The sequence below is a fragment of the Chaetodon trifascialis genome, chromosome 21 (assembly GCF_039877785.1).
Source record: "Chaetodon trifascialis isolate fChaTrf1 chromosome 21, fChaTrf1.hap1, whole genome shotgun sequence".
NCBI classification, from domain to species: domain Eukaryota; kingdom Metazoa; phylum Chordata; class Actinopteri; order Chaetodontiformes; family Chaetodontidae; genus Chaetodon; species Chaetodon trifascialis.
Genome location: NC_092076.1, coordinates 12,868,363 through 12,888,865, shown reverse-complemented (window position 1 = coordinate 12,888,865; position 20,503 = coordinate 12,868,363). Strand labels below are relative to the sequence as shown.

Here is a 20,503-nt window from a genome sequence, read left to right as displayed (position 1 = left end):
TCTTCTTCTTCTTCTTCTTCTTCTTCTTCTTCTTCTCCTCCTCTCATTTATTGCTGAGGCCATGTATAAAAAAGCCTACACTTTCCACTCAGTACACTGGACACGGATGTAGACACCCTTAAACCCCATATGCATCGTTTCATTTGCCGCATTGTATGTACTGCACATACACAGCGTGAAGCCTGATTGCTTAAAAATGTAAATCATGTGCCTGAACAGCACTTTTTTTCCAGAAGGTTTAAGTGGGTAATATTAGAGAGAGAGAGAGAGAGAGAGAGAGAGAGAGAGAGAGAGAGAGAGAGAGAGAGAGAGAGAGAGAGAGAGAGATGTAGTGCACAAAGTGATCCTTCTTTTCTTTTTTGTCAAGATTAACATACAGTACAGCTCAGAGAGCACTGATGGTTTATGTAAGCGTATATGTTTGGGCTTAGACTAAATATCTACAGTCCATTGTCTGTCCTCAAGTGTGCCCATATAATTTCCTTCTGTTCCATTTTAAAATTATTCATGTCTAACTCAATTCTAACTCAAAGGCCTGTCTTTGAAGTTGGCATATCATGCAAGCTATGGCACTTTTTAAAGCTTTACCATGTTCTTTGAAGCCTTTTATGCTAGCTGCATAATCCTGCGGAATTTACAAAGATCAGAGAAACTGTGACATTCACAGCTGCGTAATACCATTCAGTATTCACAGAGCTAAGACACGCAGCAGTATTCAACATCTGTGCACACTCCATCTTATTTACATATTGTCTTGAAGCTACACCTGCAACATCAGCAAATAATTTAACATCTTTCCCAAAAGTCAAGTGTGCAACAGCGAAGGTACTCCCATCAGCTGAAGTACAGCAGGTGGCAGCTGCTTGTCTGGAGATGTACATTTTTCATAGATGTACAATAACAAGGGAATAGTTGGCTCTAAATGCGTGACCTTTTGATTCACCAGACAGCCAAGAGCTCAAGATAGACAGTACATTCATACTAGTTAAGTCACAACAAAAGGTTCATTTTAAAATCTGTTTCACCCATACAAAGGCTGACTGGGTCACTTAGATGGGCCAGACAAACAAACGCTCAAGACAGCAAGCTCAGCACTGCTGAGATCCAGGCTCAGTTGGCTCGCAGCCCCATCAAAGCTGGTGAGGCATTGTGTTCTGGTTGGTGTGTCGATATTGTGTCTTTGCCTCCACACACTCCCCAGACAAAGAGAAGAACAAACCGTTCCAAACTGAGAGGAAAAAGGGAAAGACGCACACCCATTCTCTCAGCATTGCCTAATGATAATGCCTTTGTTTGTGTACCTTTTGGTCGCTTGGGATACAAACCATTACTGTCTTTTTGAATATACAAATGTACATCAAAATGACTTGCAAGAAAATGTTCTGTGATATTTTCTGGGAGTGCAGTGTTTCCCAAAGTGCTCAATTTCAATTTTACTTCATTTTCTAATATTCTCTCCCCCTGCCTCTTTGTCTCTCCCCCTCATTTCCTCAATTTGACAATTTCTCTGTCACACACGCTCACACACTGTACATGATGGCTGCCTAAAAGCTATTTAGTGGTTAATGGGTTTATCTCCCCAGAAGTATGCCATTGTGATAGCCCTCAGCTGATGTGTTTTAGCAGCCATGTATCATTGCGCAGCGCTTTCCTTCATGTCTTACAGCTCTGTTCAGCTCGTGCAAAGATGTTCAGAAGTGCAGTATTTAAGAAAACACAACAGAGAAAGACAGATGATTTTATTTAGTACAGCAAACACAGGCTTTTACATCTCTGGTCTGGTGGCTATCAGTCAATGGGAATGCACTAACCTGATTTATCTAACCATTCTACCATTCTTATCTGTCTTCCTCTGCTAGGGTGCCCACTCATCTGACCTTGGCATGATAATAATAGGGCTGAGGAGCTTGAGCTGTGGTCCAGCGGATGTAGTGGAGTGTATGTACACAAATACACCCACACCTGCACACATGAACAAAGGTGCAAACACACATTAAAGTTTGATTCTGCACTTCTTCACCAGAAAGAAAGACCGATCTATTTAAAGGAATGTAAAAGAATGTGCCAGCTGCCCTCGTCCATTTTTTGCGTGTACAACAGAAGTGGACTGGTTTATGCTACCTTCAAAATAGAACAAGTTTGAGTCCTCTGTACCTGACAAAGAGACAAATGTGCTACTTTTCTGAAACTAAAAGAGAAGAATTGTGAATGGGAGCAGCGTTGAGAGAGATAAAATTTACCTTATCAAAGCTATAATCAGCAGGATAATCAAAAGGATCACCTGAACTCAGTATTCAAGGTATTCAAGGCAGGGGAAACAGCCAGCCTGGCTCCGTCCAAAGGATATAAAATGAGCCTTTGTGCACCCATAATTAACACAAATCAACACATTGTACCTCATTTGATAATAAATTCTGATGTATAAAAAGGACTATTTGTGGTTTAACAGATTTTTATGCTGACTACCTGGCTGTCTCACGATGACGACAGAGTTCCAAGAAGTCACTGCACCCAGTCAAGAAATAGTTCTGCATGGACTAAACAGATGAGATTAAACATGTTCATTTGTGAGCTTCAGAGTCACTCGTACCTTTGGACAGAGCCGGGCATGCTGTTCCTGCCCGCTTCCAGTCTGTATGCTGACTGTCACCTGCCTGTAGCTCAATATTTAACAGAAGGATAGGAGAGTGCTGTCTACCTTTGTTGAACTCCCTTTAAGTAAACAAATTCTCAAAAATGTCCTCAAATATTGAACAATTCCTTTTAACGGCAACATGGTATTCAAGACAACCTGTGCTGTTTTTAAATGTATCGTCAGAGTACATCATTTACAGGTAGTAATTTAAGAGAGTGCATTTACATATTTTTTTTTGTTTGCAACTATTCCATTGCTATTCTAACCCTGTAACGCACTCACACACAGACTTCCTCTTTTCTAGTGCTAGTGGGCAGGCTGAAACAGGGAATACTAAGTACTTAGCATCCAAAAATAGTCACCCAGCTGAAGTTGTTGAGAGATGTTAGCAAAGTAGATGGACACCCGCTCTCTGTACCACCTGCTTTCCCGTTTATTTATTGATGGCTCTGTGTTTTCTGAGGCCTGATGCAGCCTGGCTGTTGGGGAAGTGGGGGAGAAAAAAAACTTGGTGTGTCATAGATCTGATCTATCTAAAGGGGCTGTTTGGTGCAGCTTGATGTCCTGTGTCATGCTGCGTTATAGATGCAGCATCAGGGTGACAGGTAAACAGCCACCGCTTCCAAATGAGCACTGGACAGGTATGTCAGAGCACAGGAGAATACAGGTTGTAGTGTACATCATACTGTATATCAGTCAACAGTGATGAGGATGATTTTCTGCATGCATCCTTTTTCTTCATTTTGGCCATACAGTATGAGTTGACCATGTAACATGCACTTTAAATGGCTAAACCTACAACCCAGTTTCCAGTAAAGTTGGGACACTGCATAAAACATAGATAGAAACAGAATGTGATGATCTGCAAAGCACTGCAACCCCATATTTAATTGAAAATAGCACAGAAATCAAATGTTGAATCAGAGAAATTTCATTGTTTTTGAAAATTCTATCCTCATTTAGAATTTGTTGGCTCCAACAAGTTGGGAGAGGGTCATGTATGTCACTCTGTTGCATCACCTCTTCTTTTAAGAAGACTGTGGAAGCATTGGGGAACTGAGGAGACCAACTGCTGTAAGTCTGACAGTGGAATGTCTTCCCAGTCTTGCTTGACATCTACAAAATATCTGAATCTTTTAAAGACATTATGTGCTGCAGACAATAAAATCCCCACATTCTTTGAAATGTTATATTGACAAACATTATTCTTCCAGCGCAGTCTGTCACAGAGTGGTAACCCCTCCACGTCTTAACTTCAGAAAGGCTCAGCCTCTCTGGAAGCTTTTTTAATACCCAACCATGTGACTCACCTGCTGCCAGTTAACCTAATTAACGGCGAGCTGTTCCACCAGGTGTTTTCCTTTAGCACTTCACAACCTTCCCGGTCCTTTGTTTCCACTGTCACAGCTTCTCTGAAACATGCAATTAAATATGGACTTTAAATGTTTTGCAAATCATCACATTCTGTTTCTAGTCACGTTTTACACAGCGTCCCAACTTTTTTGGAAACAAGGTTGTGCCTAAGTTTGGTACTCACAGTGAATTCCCACTACTTGATCTTATAGGAGTAGTTTGACATTTTAGGAAATACACTTATCCACTTCTTTGCCAAGACTTACATGAGAATATTGACATTCATATTTGTCCAGAGGTCTTGTAAAATTCTAAATGGAAGTTTCTAATTTTCGATTTTATTCATATTAAGCAAAAGAAATGTATTTGTCAGCTTTTCATGTGCTGGTAGGCTGATTGTTTTACCTCTGGACAGAACTAAACTATATCACCTGCATCGAGTCTTTATGCTAAGTCAAGATAACCTTCTCCTAGCTGTAACTCCATATTTAGTGTACAGACATGACAGTGGTGTTGATCTTCTCATCTAACTCTTAGCAAGACAGAAAGTAGGCGTATTTCCCAAAATAGAGAACTGTTTCTTAATAGATATTGTTCAGCAAGGTTCAAGCATGAGTCAAAAAACACCTCTGACCCTGATTCATTGGTTGAATGTTAAATTGAAACTGTCCCTTGAAACATTTAACCCAAAATGTCTGTAAAGGTTGTTCTGTGAGTAGTGTCACTGTGTTACAGAGATGTGTGCTCTCCCCTGGAGAACTCCATTATGAGTGAAAGTGAATTTGCTGCGCCTCAGTGTTTCTGAGTAATTATTTCCAAGCAAAGACTAGTCTCATTTCGTCCTGTGGGTTTTAGCTGATCGACAGGAGGAAGAGCAAGTGGAGCGTAATGTGTGAACTGAAATGAAAACACTCAATGCTACAATGAAATAATAATGAAAACTCAAATGTTTGCTGTATTTAGCCCTGGTAACTTCCAGGTGTACAGTATGACAGATGAAATGACTGGAATGACTTGTTAGCTCAAGCTATTCTGAATTTGTGCAGCTGCTCTGAGGAAATCTCTATATATAAGAAACCTACATGACAAATATGAAGCAGTGGATTTTACTCATGAATACTTAAACCCAGACACAACATAACCTTTTGCAGCGTTAGATGAAGTAAATAACATCTACAACAAACCTTTAACATTCACAGTATTGACACACAGTTTTTATTTTTGAGCATCACATTTCCAGCGGTGTCCTTGGAGGTCTATAACATGACCTTTAAGGTGAACACCCCTCCCTGGCTGTCATTGTGAATACGTCTGAGAAACACAATGAAGGACTAAGAATTATTAATTACTTTAAAAGGGCAGTGGAAAACAGCTTCAACAGCCTCTATCCTGTGTTGGCAGGCAACTGTAACAACTTAACATTTAAGACGGCATCCATCACAATCAGTGCCGCCACTCTGTTGATTGCTCATGCCTGCTGTAAGAAATGTTAACATGAGATGCTTCACACACTTCACCCATAAATGAGAAGCAAATGGAGCGCTTTACATTGACATTACACAGATGTAAGTATAAGTATATTGCGTTTTCACTTTTTAAAAACAAAGCGACACTTAATATGGATTCCACAAAGGAAGCAGATTGGATTAACTGGCTTCATTAGCTGGCAGAGTGAAATACAGTCTACCGTGACCTCAACGGTATTGATGAGATAGGGGTCGATGTATGTGTAGATCACTCCTGTGCATGCATCAGTCAGGGTTAGGCACCATTAGGTTCCCTATTAACCTGGTCGACCCTGAAACAGTTCCCAACCTTCTCTGCTTGTGATATCAAGCAGGGTGTACTTGCGAGGCTCCGTGACAGAGTGTGTGTCCTCTGAGCTGTTCAACCTGGTGTTTTTCATTTCGCACACTCCACTGACTTACAGTGATTTTCAGCCATGCTAGCTCAGCTCTGTGGACAGCAGTGACGGTCTGTTGCTCAGTCTGTTGGTTGGTCGACCACATGAGTCTGGACTGAAATATCTGTATCTATAGAATGGGTTGCCATGACATTTTGCACAGACAATAAAATCCCCACATTCTTTGGAATGTTACATTAAGACACATTATTCTTAAATTGTTGCACTATTTGCCAGCGCAGTCCGTCAGAGAGTGGTGAACCCCTCCACATCTTAACTTCAGAAAGGCTCAGCCTCTCTGGAAGCTCTTTTAATACCCAACCATGTGACTCACCTGCTGCCAGTTAACCTAATTAATGGTGAGCTGTTCCACCAGGTGTTTTCCTTTAGCATTTAGGACTTTAAATGTTTTGCAAATCATCACATTCTGTTTCTAGTCACGTTTTACACAGCGTCCCAACTTTTTTGGAAACAAGGTTGTACCTAAGTTTGGTACTCACAGTGAATTCCCACTACTTGATCTTATAGGAGTAGTTTGACATTTTAGGAAATACACTTATCCACTTCTTTGCCAAGACTTACATGAGAATATTGACATTCATATTTGTCCAGAGGTCTTGTAAAATTCTAAATGGAAGTTTCTAATTTTCGATTTTATTCATATTAAGCAAAATAAATGTATTTGTCAGCTTTTCATGTGCTGGTAGGCTGACTTTGTAGTTCACCAGCAGATAAAGACTAACTCTGGTGATCCCCTGATCTTTCCTTCAGCACAACCATGAGGTTGACGTTTTTGTTACCTTTGTGTGGATCGCCATAAAGAATTGTATGTACAATGATCCCCACAAGATGAATTGTAATAAACTGGTGATTTTGTCATCACCATCAGGTCAAAATCTTGATTTTCCCTCCACTTCATTTTATGAACAAATGCGTGGAAAACTAATGAAATTCCCATCAGCCATAACTGTATATCTAAAATGCATTCTATCTTTTGGAAACACCTTTGAGGAATTGTGAACTACAAACAACAGCACCCACTTGGAACATGCCAGAAGAGTAAAATCTACTCATGATCTGCTTTTGCTGAAGATTCAGCACTCCAGCACTTGTGGTTCGAGGCTTTTGACAAAGCTCAGCCAGCCAAAGCTCCACCACTGGGGAGCTGCTTCAACAAGCATCAGTGAATATCTAACACTTTCATATTGCTAGCCCATTTTTCCTTAATGTCAATAATATCAGACTTCAAAGACAAGGCTCTTCACAGGGAAGATGAGGTGAGGTGACCCCCCTGTTTCTGGCAGTAGCAGGGAAATCCTTTTAATGCACCTTTCCCACAGTTTTTGATTAAAAGGTTCAAGACTGGTGAGGAAATAAATAAATAAAGCAGAGTAATGTTGTATTCACAAAGACAAGACAGGACTTTGATCTTGTTCAGGGACGAGGAGGAAGCCAGAGACAGAGAGTGTGTGTGTGTGTGTGTGCTTAAGCATATACATATGTATGTGTGTTTGTGTGAACAGGCAAGAAAAAGTAGGATAGGAAATGAGAAGGTAAGGGAGAGATCTCATTAATATGAGTCCTTTTGTTCCACCGCACAGAGAAAACAATAATGGCAAAACAATCTCACCCTGATAAGGTGACGCTGTGGAAACTCTGGTGCAAATAATATCCCAGCCAAATTCCCATTCAGCCCTTGGACTTCAGGGACTAATGCTAGCTTGCAGGCATGCCTGCACAGGTGTCAGGGTGGCAGAGAGGACGCTAGCCGAGCCTGCTTTGAGATGCTTGACAAGCTGGAGAAAAAAACGTAAGGAGGAAAAAAAAAAGAGGACACTTTGATCCCCTTGAAAGTGTAGTCTATCAGGACATAATGCTTGTTTGATAATGCATCCAGCGCTTGTCGAGCTGACAACCTCAGATGAGCATTTGAAGTAATCTGATAAATCTGGGGAAGACTGACTGCCAGTGCACTCTCCTCTCTCGATGAGGAGAGTAATCCTGTTTTCTGCAATTTAACTGTCATATGCTACTCCACTTATCTGATCCTCGTCTAATTGACACGAACAGCCTTCTAATCTCAGGGCTGCGAAAGGGGTGAATATAGCAACAATGAACATTACGGTATATGTGTTTCTCATGGGGACTGCGATGCACAAATGCATCATGATCAATCAATCAATCAATCAATCAATCAATCAATCAATCAATCAATCAATCAATCAATCAATCAATCAATCAATCAATCAATCAATCAATCCTGCCATGTCATGCCAACACAAAACCTGCATAAAAAAACAAAAGATTTTGTTTTGGCTTGATTTTGGCCAAACTAATCAGCATTTTGTATTGTACATCTCCTGCATGATAATCTGGGCGCTCCTCTCCGTCAGTTTACTGGTTGAACATGAGACTTGGCTTGAGAAGCATGACTGAGAAGTCCAGCAGAAAAATGAGTGATGTATGGCCCAAAGGGACAGATCAAATGTTTTTCTATGTGATAAGACTTTGAGACTTGGATCTATTTGCCTCCACCACTGCTCCAAAACTGCGTCTTGCAGTGTGCCCATGAAATCCAGTCTTTGGCTACCGTATGGATAAATTATCCAGATGAGACAGAGACATGGCAAAGATATGTCAGAGAACAGCAATATTTAGCTCTGACTGGTCTCACCATATATCACTGGATACAACCAAAGAGCGTTGAAATATTAGAGTTGCAAGTTAAATCTATATTAAGGATGGTTTATTTTCCTGCTCTCCTTTCTCTGTGAACAGCCCAATCGATAAAAACAGATTCTTTACCATTTAGCAGTGAACACTAATAGGCCCCAAGGCAAAACTGAGCCCCCCCAACACACCTCTCCCCCAACAAATTTTGTCTGGAGCACAAGACACCAACCAGTACTCCTGAACTGGAATACTACCATGCTCCATGTTCGCTCTAAGTTAGTTTGTATAAACGTGTGTACGCCTAAAATTATTAAAACTAGAATGCAGGAACAACAGTTGCCGCACCAGCAAACAGAGGTTTTTGGGCCCCTGATTGTCTGGGGCCCTGGGGCTGTTGTTGGCTCTGCCCGGTTGGTAATCCAATGTGGGCAGAGGCAGCTTTCCAGCTGTCCAAGATTTTCCTTTTAAGGAGCATAGTGACATAAAAAAGCATGATAGAGAGGAGCAAGAAAGAAAGAAAGAAAGAAAGAAAGATCCAAGCTGCGGTTAATCATTCCAGAGTACCACAGAGGGAGTTTGGGTGGAGTGTCCCACTTTATTGATTTTAATTCCATTAATACATTATGACTGACTGCTTGGCAGACTCTGCAGGCCAGTGCCCATGCACGTCTGTTTCCATGGTGGATTTGATTGGGCTTCCTTATCGGCTGGCAGCAGGCAGGAAATGGGCCTGGAGACGGCCAAAGATCCACCGCCCTGGCAGCCAGGCTGCATGTTTGAAACAACAAGCTTCAGATCAAAAATGATTAGTGTGGGCTGCCAACCCAAGTGCTCCATGTATGAGCCCTGCACGGTGTATGAGATCACCCCTGTGTGTGTGTGTGTGTGTGTGTGTGTGTGTGTGTGTGTGAGAGAGAGAGAGAGAGTGAGAGAGTGGGTGTGTGTACATGTGAGGGAGGGGTACCACTTTACAGGCACCTGATGCACATCAAATCCACTTCACTCACAGCAATCAACAGATGCATGTGAATGAATGTAATCGGCCAGATTCAGCCTCGGCATGTGACCGACCATTTCCAGCCATTAAGGCTCGCCGTCCGTGCGTAAATGCATTGCGCGCCCTGTGTCTGCCATTTTAAACTTTGCATTAGTGTTATTATTATCTCTCATATGCGAGATCAGAGTCGGTGGGATACCGCCATCAGTGACGCTCTTGCCCCCGCGCTGTGCCCTTGTCAGTTCGCGCCGGCTCCGGCGATGTCGCCTGGTTTTCTGGTTGCGTGGAAACTAAAAGGCTGCACTGAACTGCGGGAGCATTTCCACTGAAGCTTCGCGGCTGCCAGAGCGGCTCTCAGCACAAGTTTAACGAGCTGAAAGAGGACCCGATGGAGGCGAACCAAAACACTGACCGAACTGCGTCCACGAGAGCGCTCTGATCAGCTGGACGATCTTTTGGTCGGACGCTTGCTGGGAAGCGCATCATGAAAAGGAGAGGAAAAGCGGCAAAGACGTGAGTGTGCGTGTTTGTTACTGATCAAAAACGCATGTTTTCTTTGTGATATTGAACGCGTGTGCACATTTCTAACCCATAAAAGATGTTTTGGAACTGTCTCCAGAACTGTTTTAATTCAGGTTTCTAAATATGACTGATGAGGAAAACAAGCCCTGGATGGTGCTCACTGAAACAGGATGAAAGACTAACTTGGGGGTATCAGTTCCCACGAGGCATCGCCTTTATCTCCTGTCCTTTGAGTTCATTTGCCACCACATGTTTGTTGCTTATGAGCAGAATTTAAATTTGAGCACGAGCAGATATTTAACCCACTGTTGCGCTTCAATTTTACATCTCAAATGTCCTCAGCCTGTGTTGTGATTAATCTAGATTAAAGTATTTAGATCAGTGTTGCTTCAGTATTGACGTCTGTGTTGAGGGTATTAATACTGACATTGATCTGGAAGACATATTTCAACTGATTACACTGAGTGTGAGATCAAGCCCTGATCTCTCTGTACATTAAATGGCATAAGACTATAAAAAGAGCTAAGTGCCCCTCTGTAACAATGTGCTTATGCATATTGCTCTGTGGGTTAACAAGATTGTTCAATGGGGGAGAATGAGTTGTTCAGGTACAGTGGAAATCTGCCAAGCGCAGTGTTGTGCTCTAAAGAACAGAAAGAGCATCTCTTGTAATCGAGATTGGCATTGAGTAAGGAATCGGGAGTGGATAGAGCTAAAAGCATTCAAATATGATTACAGTTGCATTAAAAGCCTGCAATTTCAAGTTAAAGATGTCAGGGATGCTTTATTTTCCTGTTTCCCTCTCTGTCACTCCCCTCCAACCCCCCCACTGATAATTAGAAACATGCAGCTTATTTGCCATTCACGCATTGCTTAGAGCTGTGATGTGATGCCGCGAAGAGGTCACATTCATAACACTACGTCAGAAAACACATTAACATAACAAATTTGGGTTGCACTTTAATGCCTCTCATGTTTGTGGTTTGAGTCCAAATTACTGCCCCTCAAATAATTGGTGCCAGAGACTTGTTAGCTCAGCACTGACAGCACTGAATTTATGAAGTGAGAGGATGACCTTTGGCTGCAAGAGTGGCGCATTTATTGTGTAAATTAAAAGCAGGGGAGTTATTTATTGCTGAAGTAGGCAGTGACTTTAGGAACATTGACAAAGTCCTCACCTGATTTAGAGGCCAACTGATTTATTGCATTGACAGTATATGGCTGAGAGATGGGTTATATTTGTTATAAGGGTGCAGACCATTTGTAAAATGAATTCTTTTTTTTGCCAGTGATGTGTTTGAGAAGGATATTTTGCAAGGAAAGCTGTCTTTGAAAATCTGTTTATACTGGTGCCCCACCCTGCGATTCATTAGGTTTACACCCTCTCTTGTTTATCTCATCCACAGGCGACCCTTCCTCTCGCCTTTATTCTCTCACTGCCAGCTGCCTTCATCAGCTGTCCCTTTGACTCACTAACATTTTCCTCGTCCCTCCTTCCTCAATATCTCATTAGTGTCACGCACTGATCTCTGTGTTGTTATTGTAATGTTACCCCTCTCCTGAAATCCTTTTGATATCAGTCTTTCTCTCACAGCCCTGTGCTGGTGCGTCCAATTTCCTTCCTTGCCCGCATGCTTTCTCCTCCTCCGTCACCAGCCTTCGACTTCTGTTCCCCCATTATCTCTCGGCAAAATACCAGGCTGGCATGTTACGTGATGGGGAAAGTATAGCCTTTACAGCAGCATAATGTTACCTATTTAGTTGAGGCAAGACTTTTTATTTCCTTGGGTGTTCAGCTGCATCTGTCATGCTTTTTTACTTTCTCATACACCCTGCTGGCGCTAAGTGCAGAGGGAAATCCTCTGGAAGTTGATGTCTGGATGATCATCTCATATCTGAGGGAGGGAAACTCCAGCTCCATAGTAGCAGAGGCTTCTTCATGTGCATTGCTCCCATGCATCAGCCTCCCTCTCCCCCAGTGGCTCATTATTGGGGATGTCCGACAGGCATCTTAAACCAGTGTAACACTGAATGTTATTAGCTGTGTTTCGTAAACAAATCATCTGTCCCCCCCTCGCTTAAGCACATGCACACCCCGATTGCCACTACACTCTGTCCTCTACCCCCAACGTCATGTGATACTTAGAGGTACTTAGAGATCGATTTCATTTTTTAATCTTGGTAAGTGGATCTTGCCCAGTCTCCAGCCATTTTGAAGAAATCAAGAAGTCTGGTTGAACTCTGTGGTTCCTTTTTGTCTCAGAGAAGAAAGGCCATCACATTGTCTGTTTTGTTGGCCGGGCTGCTGTTTATAGCATTAGCATTTACCCAAACAAAAGGATTGGGTGGCCAACACTGATGCTACACTGACTTAAGGAGTTTTTCCTTAAGAGGATTAGTAACAGGATAGGAGGTAGCCCTGATCATCTATTAATGAAGTGTGTTAGGGTGGGTAGACCTGCTATTTTCAAAGGCTTGCATACAAAATATAAAGTGTAATTTACAGGACATACAGACAAGCTTTTACCTCTGTGTTACTTGCACTTCTGACTAAATAACCAAATGGACTAGCATAGCTTGACAGACACCATGCAAGGAAAAGTTTAAATCGCCACTTTTACTAAAATTGTTGCGTGAAAATGGCAGCTATAGTTTTAGAAGGAACTGAACACATGATATATGTACTCCATGAAAAATCTAGTTGGCCTTACGTTTTGTGCTGAACACTTTGTTCCTCGTGGTGTCACATCACTATGTTAATGCCACTCTGTGCACTGAAATAGCCCAGCATCGCAGGGATGTCAATTATAAAGGAGGCACAGTGACACCAAAGGATTTCGGAGCTTGTTTATTGCGCTGGTATGAAGGGAATGTCTGATCCCTCGACTTTCCTGGAAATGCAACAGAAGTGCGATTGTTTCTGGCCAACAACGGGCTGAAATGAGCCTGCAGCATTCCCGCTGCCTTCTCACTGCAATTAGACAAGATAGTCTGCCCCCCATTTCTGCCTTAAATAACACTATGGACTCAAAAGAACATCATTAAACACCCACGTTTTGCATGAGGAAAACATTTCACAGTGCAACCTGAACTTCTCTTTTTTCAACGGGGAGTCTTCTAACCACTGCTAATGTGACTTTCTCTTGTTTTTATGCCATAGGTTCAACAGCTACTGGGGAGGTTGATGTAGACTTCAGGTCCTGCGCCCAGGTAATCCTTCCTGGAGTATGCCCGTATCCCATGATGTCCCTACCTGCAGACAGACTGCTGCGCCATTCAGTGGTCATGTGTTTGCTGCTGCACAGCCTGGTGCTAATGACCTTCTGCTTCCACCATGCTGCCACCAGTTGCTCCAAGAGCTGCTACTGCTCTGAGAGTGAGAGCGGTGGAAAAACGGTGCGCTGCAGCAATCTGCTGCTCACAGAGATCCCCCAGGATATCCCCAACGACACACGACGCGTCTACCTGGACTTCAACCTCTTTACTACAATCCCAGCAAATGCTTTTGCGGGTTTGCCCCACCTGGTTGAACTGGATCTATCGCATAATGAATTAAGCCAGTTAGAACCAGGGGCGTTCAGAGGCTTGGGCTCCTCATTACAGTTCCTTGACCTTTCTTCGAACAAGTTAGTAAACTTTAACCCTGAGGCCTTCGAGGGCCTGCGGGCTCGCGCCAACCTGACAAACAATCCATGGCATTGTGACTGCAACTTGCAGATGGCCTTGCCCCGTGTGGACCTGGAGCCTGCATCACTGACGGGCATTGTGTGCCACACTTCAGATCCTGAGGAAATAGGAGTTCAAGGACTTGCCTTCCTGCTGGCACCAGACATAGATCTATGTGTGGTGATGAAGAGGACTACAGATGTGGCCATGTTGGTTGTCATGTTCGGCTGGTTCACCATGGTCATCTCCTACCTGGTCTACTATGTCAGGGCCAATCAGGAGGATGCCCGCAGACACCTGGAGTATCTCAAGTCGTTGCCCAGCAGACAGGGCAAGTCAGAGGATTCTTCCACCATTAGTACTGTCGTATAGGGCTGACATGGGACCTGAAGTGGTAACCAACACCAAACACATTGGAGCTACAACCTGCAGCTACACGGTCATCAGTCTCAGATGGTTTTTACCAGCTGTTGTCACAGAGCCAAGGTGGGCAACAAGACATGCGCCTGCACGAGAACACCAGGCCAATACAACCTAGCCCAGATGAATAATTCATCTTTCAGCGACCCATTAGGAGTTTTTGTTGGCTGAGTTGATGGTCTAGTCTGTGCACTGAGGGAGAAAAAGCAGCAGCATCTTTTTGGTGAACTCCAAATATGGGATAGAAATGGGATTTATCCAGTGGTGCATGCACCTTGATGCACCTCGCTCACACAGAGACGTTTCCAGAGAGCTATTCAGACAGCGATATGAGCAGTGGGAAAGGGCAACCCTAGAATGAGGAACTCCATGTACAACTGTTTTCCAATAAAACCCTTATGGTATTCACTGCTATGTTACAAGTAAAATTATGTTTTCCATTTAAATTGCTTCTGGTGTTTCTCTGACTAAACTCCATTGTCTTGCAAAAGATGAAGAAATACATACAGTATTTAGAATCTGAATCACTCTTAGATGCATATTCAGCTCACTGTGCTTATTAATCAGATTCCCATGTGATGAAGGGCTCATCAGTTATTCTGTGATGTTTATAGAAGCTACTGCGCCCCAGCTCCATACTGATGAGAACCACAAACCTCCAGGCTGCCTCTATATGTTAGGAATATTTGACAAGAAGCCCCTGCTAGCTCACCCCCATAACCAGTGGGATCCCTAAATGATCTATACAGCACAGCAGTACTCTACACTACACAGACAAAGACTCATCCTTTTCATTATAATTTGCTGTTCTCCAGTTGTGTTGGTCAGCCCAGGGAACAAACCAAAACTTGTCACCCAGAAGTGACAGAGGATTTGATATAGTCCTGTGACATATCTGATAGAAGCAGACTTTACAAAGGCATGGCATTTAATGCCTACCTGGTATCAGAAACACACTGCAGCTCAGGAATTACTTATCAGCATAATGTGCTAATGTTTACATGCCAATCTTCAGTCACAAGCCAATAACCCTGTGTGCAATATCATCTAATTGTCAGAAAAGGTTGATTTGAGAAGTAGAGAATTAGAGGTTACTGCAGTTCAGCAGTCAATTGGAGAGAGGGAGAGAGACCTCAAAACTGAGCAGGCACAGGTTTTTCATTTTCTGCTAGGAAAAGAAAAGCCCATTAATGATCACTCATCACTCTCACCTCTTCACCCAGATGAATTAAGGACACATAGGGTTGTCCCTCATGGTCATACCTGGTTATCTCCTAGACAGAGCCTCTTCCACTGTGCTGTTTTTCATTCTGCCATGCCTTTAATAAGCAGCCGTGGTGCCTCTGGAAGCCATATTGTCTGATGCGGTCACTCTCATGGTTTTTACAGATAACATTTATGGGGCCATGACCAGCTGATCCATTTGAAAGAGATGCTCGGGATGTGAATCTCCAATTTCACCAGACCGTGGCAAAGAGGAAAGATGCATTAGTGTCTCTTCAAATTATATTGTCAATACAAACCACAGAAAGGCAAATGTATTTGAGTGGAGATGTAATTTAATCCTCATCCAGCTGTGCTCTAAGATATGCTCTTGTCTTCTCCACGGACAAAGGCAAGATTAAACCAGTGCTGTTTTGAATAAGCAAACTTTATGTTGAAGTGGTTTGTCAACAAGGATTTCCCTGTGTCAGACACACAAATGCCTCTAGAGCAGAACAAGACCAGTAAATGATTTATGGTGGCCATAAAAACACTTGAGCAGAGAGTCTGGGAATGTACCCATCATCTTGTGTGACCCACTTCTTGAGGAGAAATTAAGGGAGAATGCCACAGGGGATCAGCTGCCCCCCGTTGCCTGACTTACCCTTGCTTGGGCAAAGCACTTTCCAAATGCCCTTGGGCTGTTCGGCGAGGGTCCAAAGCGCTCATGGTGGCAGCTAAAGTCAGTCCCACCTCATCCTCAAACTGCCTTTCTCCCAAAGGCAGCCTTTGTCCTTTAAAGGAATAGTTTGACATCTCAGGAAAATCACTTGTCACTTGCTAGGTTAGCTAGCTTAGCATAAAGACTGGAAACAAGAGTAAAGTGCTTCCCTGGCTCTTTTCATACTGTAGCTAACAAAACCTGCTTACCAGCTCCTACAAAGCTCATTAATTAAAATGTTTGTTAAATTCATAAAAAAAAAAAAAAAAGTATAAAAGTCAGACTCCAAGAAGTTAGCAGTCCCAAGATATAACATGCTAATTAATTAGCTTTAGACATGCTGGTGGGCAGTTTTAGCTATTCTGTAGAGCTAGGCTAACTATTCCCCCATTTTCTGTATATATTCTATGCTAAGCTACGCTAACAAGCTGCTAGCTGTAGCTTCTTATGTAGCGCACAGACACGAGAGTGGTATTGATATTCTGGAAATGTCCCAAAAGACTGAGAGATTTCCTTCTCAGAAAACCACTTTAGCTTTCACTAAAGCACTTATTGATTCATTTCCCCTGTTTTCCTCTCACTAAAAGAACAAATTCAGAAGTTGTTGCTTGTGCTCGACATGCTCTTTCTTGTTATCCCTATGTGCTTAACAGTGTCCGTGCTCCTCAGTTTCTATAATAGGCTGAGTTTGTTTTACAGAAAACAATGATATTGATCTTGCCAGAGTTAATCTTAAGGAAGCCCAGGTACAGCTCCCCATGACGAGCGGGAGGTTCAACAGTGCTGAAAAATAGATGGTAAGCCTCCCTCTCTGACATTTCCTGCCACATACACACACATTACACACGTACTTCCCCCTATCCTCTGATAGCAGACTCTCACGGCGGCTTTGAAACCAGCCACTGTTAAAGGAAGGCCACTAGAGAAGATGAACATAAAACGAGACACAGACATGTGTGACTGTATTTCTTACAGCTAATGCATGTGAGTGCGCACAGTCTTTTGTTCACCTGTATGTACGACAGGTGTGTGTGCATGGCGGCAGTGAGGGTACTGGTAATGTAACACCTCTGTTCCCCGGCACACATAAATGTCGCTGAGGTTAATTTAAATTTCAGACCAGCTCAGCTTGCCCCATCTGCTACCTTAGACACGTTACACTGGTGTGAGCATTACAACTGCTGGGTAATGGGACACAAAGTGGGGGATAAGGTGACGCATCCAATCCCACAGAGCGCAGCCCTGTTTGGGGTTGGGTTGCAGGTGAAAATGTTTCCAGGCTCTGAGATCACATGGGGCCTCGTAGTCAGGGCCTGCGTGGGCACCCGATTTCCTCTCTTAGCTGAAACAGGTAAGTGACACCTAAGATGATGCGCCTGAGGAGAGTTACAAGGACATCCCTTGAGTGAGTGTCAATATTTTGTGATGATCTGTCTAAGGAGAAAACACTGTGTGAAGGTCCCAGCTTCGTTTTGTGTGACACAGCTCCCCCTGTCGGCGAAAGTGTGGAAGTGTGGGGAAAATAAAGGCCGCACAGCAGTTACAGCATATTAAGCATATTATCAACTGAAATATTAAGATATGAAACTAGAATTGACATGAAGTCTGTCTATAAAGCAGTGCCTCAAAATTAGCTGAAAATACAAGATTGCAAAAATCAAATTACCAACAAAGTAAATTACAATCACTTAGCTTTGCTTTGCCTTTACTCAGGGAAGTGCTTTGCTGGATTGGTAATCCATCCTTGTTTGAGCATACTAATCCATGTAAGAGTATATTCAGTGAGTGTAAACAAAGAAATGTAGGATCTCATTATAAATGTCCATATATTGGTATTACTATACGGTATGCATCATAGTATAATATAATGTCAAAGCGCTATGTTAAAATGTCATACACAAATGTACAAGTGGTTACTTATACAGCTATTACACAGTAAATGGATATTACACTTGTTAAAGCACAGGATGTGAAGTGGCTGAAATGTGATTATTGACAGGTTGAATTATTGACCACATGTGTATGTATTGTTGTAACTATTGCACAGGACGTAAATACTGTATGTATGTTTAAAAATTCCCTGTAGACAATAAATCTAAATGGAGATTCAGAGATGTGACCTACTATCAAGTATGACGTAAATGTAGGTCAAGATTCTCAGTCTGGATGTACCCTTAGGGACTGATAATCTTTTGTGAAGGAACATAAAGAATACACGGATGAGTTCTCATTAAATGCTTCAAACTGCGTAAATCACCATCAGAAGATAACACACGAGAGGTGTACTGAAGTGTCAAATTCAGCTGATGAAGGTGTGTTGTATGTGAGTCAGACTTTTTCTGAAAAGTCATGTCATGTTTCCTGTAAAATCACTTCCTGAGCTACATCCACTCCTTCCTCTCACCGGATTTGTTTCAACATATATCCTCCCAAGCGGGCCTCATTTTCCACGTAAAACACATTTTGCAGTTTCTTGCTTCTTACATTTCCAGAGAGAAACAACAGCTCAGCTTTCCATGTGAAATCACATGACACGATCAGTAATAAAAACTTTCTTCGGAAGAGATCAGGTTCGGACATGAACGTCAGATGCAGATCTTTGCATCCTTACAAGCAGTTTCTGACGAATATATTGGAAAAAAAAAAATCACCTATATATCATACCATTCCCAAATACATCTATTCAATACCTATCACTTGTATATGAGAAGATACTGTTGCATATGTCAAAACATTAGTTCATGTCTTATCTGCATAAGTAGTCACGCTACCACTAATTGTTTTATGAAATCATTATGATTTGTCCAGTCTTCTTTAAGTGGTCCTCTCTACACACACCTATGTTTTCTATAGACCTGGGTTGCCTGGCGACAGATCCACGGAGTGACTTCCTGGATATCACCAAACAGAAGAGATACTAAAACATGGAGTTATTGTGTAAGGCCTATATGACCTGTGACCTTGGGGCCTTTGTGTGCTTGTGAATAAAGCAGAAAAGTGAAAGGGAGAAAGAAATTTCTTTCACAAGATGCTATTCCCCCCCCCCCCCCCCCCCCCCCCCCACACACAATATTTTTATTAAGATTTTAACAGCATGAAATACAGCCATTTACATTTATGCTTTATGCTATGCTTTTATGCTGTCAATTTGCTTCATTAATACAAAACCAAAAACTATTAAAAAAATAATAATAATGATACAAACATTTAAATAAATAAATAAAAAACAACAATAACAAGAACGGCCGCAACCAAAGTCCAAAGATTGTCCAATAATCCTGTTGTTAAATCCTGATCCTTAATCAGCTGATCCGTCCACTAAATGTCAGAAAATACTGAAAAATCATCAATGTTTTCTAAGGTCCAAAATGGCACCCTCAGCTGTCCCCCTTGCCATAAAAGAATAAACTTGCTGAGGAGACTAACAAACCTGGATCTTAGAACCACATCCAACACACAGAGATGCTATTTCAGTTCAGTCTCTGTTCACAGGATTGATGTTCTGCGTGAAGGCTAGCGTTAATGTTAAGATGAGTTAATGCCAGGCCCTTTAGGCCAGATGTGCAATATGTTAGAAGCCATTCACTAGTTGCCTAATACTCATTGCAGATTAACATTATTTATTTTTCAGAAGCAGAGAAGCACTTTACATCCAGGTCCTGCCTTCAGTCCCTCCAGACGGGTCCATCTTTTAAAGGCCTGTTGAAGAACCAAGCATTAATCATCCCTGCAGAATCTTATTTTAAATCCCTATTTATACTGCAAAGCTTTCACAGACTACGAACATGGCATACTAATGGACATCATGCGCCAGATATCTTTGCATTCGTTGATAGTGTTGTTAACTAGCAAACATAAAGGTGACACTGTGTTAGGGATGAAATGATGCATCAGAGTGCATGTCCGTAAAGGCAAAAAGGCAGGACATTCTTCTGCAGCCTTTCTCTGCACAGCCAACGTCACTCTAGGACATTGCTCCACTCCTACAACCAAATAATGTTTCCAAATGGGGCAATGACGGGGCTACGGAGCGAGGCCAGTGAATAATGCCCTCCTTTTATGTGCAGGATTGATTGGAGATCAGACCAGTGTGGATTTCAGGGATCAGATTTGACGGCCTCACTTCACAGCCTATCAAGCATGCCAGACGTAACACAGCTACACGGACTGATCAAGGGGCCCTCCTGTCAGAGCATGAAGCAAACCAATCTTCTACAATGGAGGCACAGAATGGACCTACAATGTGATTACATAACTCCCAGTACAATGGTATATTTGTCTGGACTTAATTTTGAAACAGGGATTTAATGGCTGACTGGAGGTAGGAAAATATGTTATTCTATTGACTTCATAGCAAAGAGTCAAGTTTGACGCTCGGTACCACTTGCGTGTCTGTGTGGTGAATATGTG

At 42.4% G+C, this 20,503-nt stretch overlaps 1 protein-coding gene across 1 annotated transcript; it reads left to right on the top strand.

Annotated features, from left to right (window-relative positions):
• Positions 1–9,565: 9,565 nt before the first annotated feature.
• Positions 9,566–14,188, top strand: lrrc3ca (leucine rich repeat containing 3Ca). Its single transcript, XM_070990753.1, has 2 exons — positions 9,566–10,074; positions 13,244–14,188. Exon 2 carries the CDS (start codon positions 13,324–13,326, stop codon positions 14,119–14,121), a length of 798 nt encoding a protein of 265 aa, XP_070846854.1. The 5' UTR covers positions 9,566–10,074; positions 13,244–13,323; the 3' UTR covers positions 14,122–14,188.
• The last annotated feature ends 6,315 nt before the right edge of the window (positions 14,189–20,503 follow it).